The sequence below is a fragment of the Gadus chalcogrammus genome, chromosome 16, assembly GCF_026213295.1.
Source record: "Gadus chalcogrammus isolate NIFS_2021 chromosome 16, NIFS_Gcha_1.0, whole genome shotgun sequence".
Lineage (NCBI taxonomy): Eukaryota > Metazoa > Chordata > Actinopteri > Gadiformes > Gadidae > Gadus > Gadus chalcogrammus.
The window spans coordinates 12673705-12679948 of NC_079427.1; the positions used below are offsets into that span (position 1 = coordinate 12673705).

At 47.5% G+C, this 6244-nt stretch overlaps 1 protein-coding gene across 1 annotated transcript in view; it reads right to left on the reverse strand.

Moving 5' to 3' along the window:
* Positions 1-1379: 1379 nt before the first annotated feature.
* The window catches only part of dner (delta/notch-like EGF repeat containing), a 34979-nt gene continuing 30114 nt past the window's right edge, over positions 1380-6244 (reverse strand). Inside the window, exons 9-13 of the mRNA XM_056611725.1 lie at positions 3810-3932; positions 3449-3562; positions 2964-3095; positions 2493-2739; positions 1380-1853 (exon numbers count right to left, since the gene is read on the reverse strand). Of these exons, the coding sequence (XP_056467700.1) occupies positions 1742-1853; positions 2493-2739; positions 2964-3095; positions 3449-3562; positions 3810-3932 (728 nt within the window). The 3' untranslated portion in view covers positions 1380-1741. The remainder of the gene's footprint in view (positions 1854-2492; positions 2740-2963; positions 3096-3448; positions 3563-3809; positions 3933-6244) is intronic.

Genomic DNA, 6244 nt, shown 5'->3' on the forward strand with positions numbered 1-6244 from the left:
ATAATAATTTAAAAAAAAAACTACCAGCCCCCCCCCCCCCCGTCAAACAATTGCTCCTTCCCACCCCCCCCCCCCCTGTCAACAATTGCTCCTTCCACCCCCCCCCCCCGTCAACAATTGCTCCTTCCACCCCCCCCCCCCCCCCCCCCCCGTCAACAATTCAGCGCAGGGGGGCCCATCAGTACCTCTTGTATAGGGGCCCAGGATTTGTAGCAACGGCCCTGCACACACACACACACACACACACACACACACACACACACACATACCGAGTCGTCGAGCCATCGCCTGCTACGTTGTCTTAACCCCCACCGTTGTCACCACCCTCCCGTTCTCTCAAGTTCTATATCCACATCCCCTTGTTATCAACTGTTCTGTTTGGGAGCTATTCTCTAATCTGAAGGTTCAACTCAATGGTGTGAATGGAGCTTCTGTTGCTATTTGGTTTGTTCAAATCCTGTTGTTTTTACGGGTATGTTCATTTATTTAGTTTTGTGAAAGGTATTCATATATTATAATTGGTGTATCTTTCAGCACCTGGTAAAGTGCTATACTAATAAAATAAAGGATTGTTCTGTAATTCTATTCTTATAACTTACTTTTGGTATCTACTGATTTCTCGCTATTCATTCATGAGAGAACGCCAAAGTATCAGAAACAGCTACTCTGAGACAGTTGGATCAATCTCAAACAAGCCCTTCAGACCCCAGAAAACTAAAATGTTATCTTAAGTGTGTAGTTGCTCTTTAACCCGTTGTTTCGTATATCCCCCCAACCCCCTGCTCAACAGCCCCCCCTTGAGTCCAGCCCCGACAGACCAACCATCCCCCTGCAGTCGGACCCACTTGAACAAACTATTCAACACCGTTTACACTTTACTTGTACAGGACCTTTAGTATAGTGCAGTCAATGGTGCAAACAGTAACTACTAAGAAAGAAAAGAAAAACGCATGTTCACATCAGCATTTACTGGACGGTTGCTTTGTTACATATTTTTAAGTTTGATCTACCAACCACAAGTTGCCCAAGAGAATATAATTTTAAAAAAAACGGTGGCACAAATGTGACACACAGATATACGACCACAACGGAAAAATACCAGAAGAGAGTTCTCGGAAAAAGAACTTAGATAAAACATCAAATCTATACCCATGCACTGAGTATGGCGGCCTACTGCTCATCTTTTTAAATAGAGAAAGACATACAGTGTTTGCACTACGAGAAGTGTGTCTACTTCTAACAACACCTGCCATGACAGCTTGCAACATCCCCTGTTGAGTCGATAATTGGAAATGGTGTGTTTTTGGTGTTTGGCTGGGCCCTACGTCTGGAGACAGGGTCCGGGGGGGGGGGGGGGGGGGGGGGGGGAGGGGAGGATTACAGGCGCTCTCCTATTGCACAGCTGAGACCCTAAACAAAGTGGACGGCATGACTGCCATAACCGACCAAACTAAATGAAATGCAAAGAATACTTTGATGCTACAACATAGCCTTATTATGGACTTTGAAAATATACGTATCAAATTCCATATTTTCTACTACTTTACTACACTTTTGTGTTTTTATTTTTATTTTACTCTATTTCTTCTCCGCTTTACATTCAATTTTGTTCTGCTGCTTTATTATTATTTTTTCTTCTAAAGAAATACTTGAGTACATTATTTTTGGTTGTACGTGTGTATTCTGTATTTTTGTGGATATACTGTAGATGGGATCTGGTTGTGAGCTCCCCTGTATTGTTTTACAAATCTTTCGTTTTGATGAGGGTGACCAGGGGCTTGTCATCAGGGCTGTAGTCTTCGTATGTGATAGGAGTGGCGTCGTACATCGCAGGCCTTGACTTCTTGCCGAACCTAACCACAAAACACATAGAATTAGTATTAGTATCAGGTACATAGCGGGCTGCTTTTATCCAACGACATTTACACTGAATTTCTTAGACGATGGAGCTTGATATTTATTTCCCTTTTGAACATCAAGGCAAGGCATGTTTACATATTCAGCACCCTTCAAACACAAGGCCGTCTCATAGTGCCTTACAAAGGAAGAAACCCCATGTAACAACATTAAAAAGGACAATCGTTAACAGATAACAAAAAAAGAAGAACGAGAAATGTAAAATAAAAAAATGGGACAGACATACATCACAGACATACATCATTTTTTTTAAAGATCCCTTTTTATGCTTTATTATAGAGTGTGGCAGAGAGGAAGGTATGGAAGGTAGAGGGGAGGACATGCCGCAAATGACCATGGTAGGATTCAAACCCAGGTTTCTGCACTCAGCACTGGGCCTTAATGGTACGCACTCCACCCGGTGAACCACCAGGGCAAGCCGATTATACATTCTTAACAGAAAGCTGTGGCAAATGTTTGGAGCCTTGATTCAAGTTCAAGTCCAACACTTGAATCGTGTTTGTTACAGATCAGACGCTGCATAAATGATCCGGCGGTATAAAGAGGGGAGCTCTGGGCGGCCGCTGCGGGCTGACCTGGCGTGACGGATGGACGCGATGGCGTTGCTGAACTCGCTGTCGATGCTGCGGCAGTTGTAGAACTCCTGGTAGGCGTGGCGGGACGAGCCCTGGTACTCGATGCGGCTGATGCGGCAGATGCCCACGATGAGGATGATGAGCATGAGGACGAAGGCCACACACAGGGCGCCGATGATGATGTACAGCGAGTGGCGCGGCATGGTGGTCAGGTTGTCGTCGGGGTGCGCCGGCTTCCACTGCAGGTCTACACACACACACATACACACACACACACACACACAGACACACAGATAGAGGCGTAGCCGCGCGCACGCACACACACACACACAAACACACACACACAGAGGCGTAGCCGCACGCACGCACACACACACACACACAAAGATGAATACACACACAAGCCCTTGTTGACAGAGCCTGTCTTTAGATGTAATGGCTCATCATGGGGTTCTCCGCAGGCTGACTCACGGATCTCACAGCAGGGTCCCACCCAGCCGGGGGGGCAGTGGCAGGTGAAGCTGTTTGATTGGTCGATGCAGGTGCCGCCGTGGTGACAAGGGTCGCTGTCACACTCGTTGACATCCACCTCGCAGCTCTCCCCTGATTGGGTGGAAGAAAGCATCACTTTAGGCTGTAGATGATGATCATTTGGGCCGACAGGGACAAAACGGTGCATCAAATCAGGAACCCCAACGGGTCTGAAAGGTCCCCTGGTAGAGAAGATGATTCCATTTCATTTAGCGCTGACTTCATAACATAACAAGTCAGCCTTGCTTTCCACATACCCAGAAAGAAGTTTAAAATGCAACGAAATTCTAGGCGTGCATTGCGGCCAGCGAGTGCATATATCATGTACGTTCTGCAAATTAACTGACCTAAATTGAAAGGCTAAGGCTAATGACATATATACTCCTGGCATGGAGGGTGTAGGGCTGTGGTGAGTGGGTCCCTACCTGTGAATCCTGGTGGGCACACACACGATGTGTTGAGGCCTGTGCTCTCACAGCTTCCTCCGTTCACGCAGTGCATCTTCAGGCAGGGGTCTTTGTAAATCTCACAGTGTCTTCCTAACAGGGAAAACCCACAGATAGCATTTTATCATTAATATGCATGCATGCACCCACTCACACACACGCACGCACACGCACACGTACACGCACACACAAACACACACACACACACGCACACGCACACGCACAGACACACACACCATATACATCATGTATATATTGCACTTAAGTTAGTGCAACAAAACATGCAATATCGCTGCATCCATTAGCACAAGCAGACACAGACACACACACACACACCTACCTTGAAATTGCGGTGTGCACACACACTCATAAGCGTTGATGAGGTCCTTGCATGTGGCGTAGTTCTGGCAGGGGGCGGACAGACACTCATTGTACTCCTCCTCACAGTACAGGCCATGGTAGCCTAATGGGGGAGGAATCCCAAAGAATCACAAGGTTACTCAACTCTCCCTCCATTTTGTTCTCCCACTCTCCTCCATGACCTTCACCGCGCCCGGTTTCTTCATAGTCACAGGGGATTTAACGCATCCCCGCCTGGTTATTAAAGCTACTGTTTGATGTTAACAGCACATGGTTTAGACGGCAATAAACGGACGCCTCACAAGGTTACGCTCGCTAATGTGTCAAGACGACAACATATGGCTGTATACCCTTGTATACCCTGTATTCCCTTTCCAAAAAGCTGAGACACTGACTGTAAACACCAATGTGTTATCTGTGAAGTCCCAGTCCACCTGTACGTCTCTACATGTTGAGACAGGTTCCTACATGAAATGCAGTGTAAATGTCCACCATTGGATGGCAGCAGCGTATTGATGCAGGGGAGGAAATAAAAGGGTCTGACGTCAGAACACCACACCGTGTGACTCCCAAGGTCAACGCACACAGACGTCAACAGACTTTAAAGTCATCTTTTTGCTTTCCTGCTTTTCCTTTTTTTTTGGTGGCAGGCTGCAGCAAATTAACAGAGCGTTTTATTTCAAAGGACGATGATGTACCTGCAAGTACACCGGAGACTAAAAGATATACTGTCATAGTTACAGGTCGATGCAGAGGGAGAACACTACATTGAGGAGTGGTGAGACAGGTGATCTGCTGACGTAACTGGTGGATAATACACATATTGGAAGATTACCAACATGGGTATGACATTGCCAAGAGTAGATTACAATAGATTTGAGAGATGGATAACTTATGTGCCTTTCTGTACCTACTCACATTTATACAATTGGGTGAAACCACTGATACCTACTGACCATCTGTTTTCTTTTAATGTTTTGATAGCCTGTCGCCTAGCTATCAACAGATACACTGACTCTCAGTGACTTTCCCCCCAGCTTCCAATAATTAGTTTAGACGACTCCCATCTCTAGGATTACTGGCAGAATTATGCCTCACTTGCCTCGTGTGTGAGTGCACGTGCGTATGTGAATGCGTATGCCTGTGTACATGTGCGTGCTAGATGCGTGTGAAGGAAAGTAAAGTTAGCGCGGCGGCGGCCTATAACAGCTAACATGGTTGTTTGGTGAGGGGAAGGGGAATAAACGAGGAGCCTGGGCTGGAGCCCTCCAGGTCCTTGGAGGAGAATGTCAGGGAAATGTCAAGTTTCTTTCCCAGGCAGGGGCTGCCTTATGAGGGGCTGGGGAGACTGATCCCCAGCCGCCGCCGCCCCCCTGAGCAGGGGGGCAGATAGCGGGGGGATGGAAGCCCGTCTGCACACACGCCCAGTGGTGCTCTGCTTCTGTCACAGAGCCAGCAAACCAAAGCACGTAGTCTTCCTCTGTGTGTGTGCGTGTGCGTGTGCGTGTGCGTGTGCGTGTGCGTGTGCGTGTGTGTGTGTGTGTGTGTGTGTGTGTGTGTGTGTCTTTGTGTGTGCGTCTGTGTTTGAGTGTGTAAATTAGACCCTTCTCTGTCTCAATTCCCTTGCAGCCCTTTTATATTACCAGGAGGAGCTTACACACAAGCCTTCGGACACACACTCTAACACATACACACACACTAATACAAATACCCAGTTATGACCTTTTATCTACCTCATCAGTATTCCATCTGTTGTCTAAAGGTGTGTGTGTGTGTGTGTGTGTGCGTGTGTGTGTGTGGTGTGTGTGGTGTGTGTGGTGTGTGTGTGTGTGTGTGTGTGTGTGTGTGTGTGTGTGTGTGTGTGTGTGTGTGTGTGTGTGTGTGTGTGGGTGTGCTTGTGTGTCTGTGTGTGCTTGTGTGTGTGTGTGTGTGGGGGGGAGTTTTGTGTGTTGGTGGGTGCGTGTGTGTGAGTGTGTGCGTTGCGCGAATGCATGAGTGTGCATGTGTGTACGCATGTTCTCGGTAAGGTAATGTCTGGGAAACTAATTGCATATCGCCAATCTCAGAGATCCCATTAGACAGGCCTGGCAGAGCATCGCTATTTGATTGGACCAGAGCATCTGGCAAAGTAGCTCTGTCACAGCCTGAACCACTGCTCGGAGCCACAAACACACACACCCACACACACACACACACACACACACACACACACACACACACACACACACACACACACACACACGCGCGCACACACACACACACTACAGATACACACACATTGATACACACAAACAGATGCAAAGCAACCGCGGCAACCAGACAACAGAGGATGTGAGAGGAGTAGGGTGGGGTGAACAGACAGCGAGACAAAGAGATGAAGAATACAATGATTCAAGATGGTGGCCAGGAGAAGCA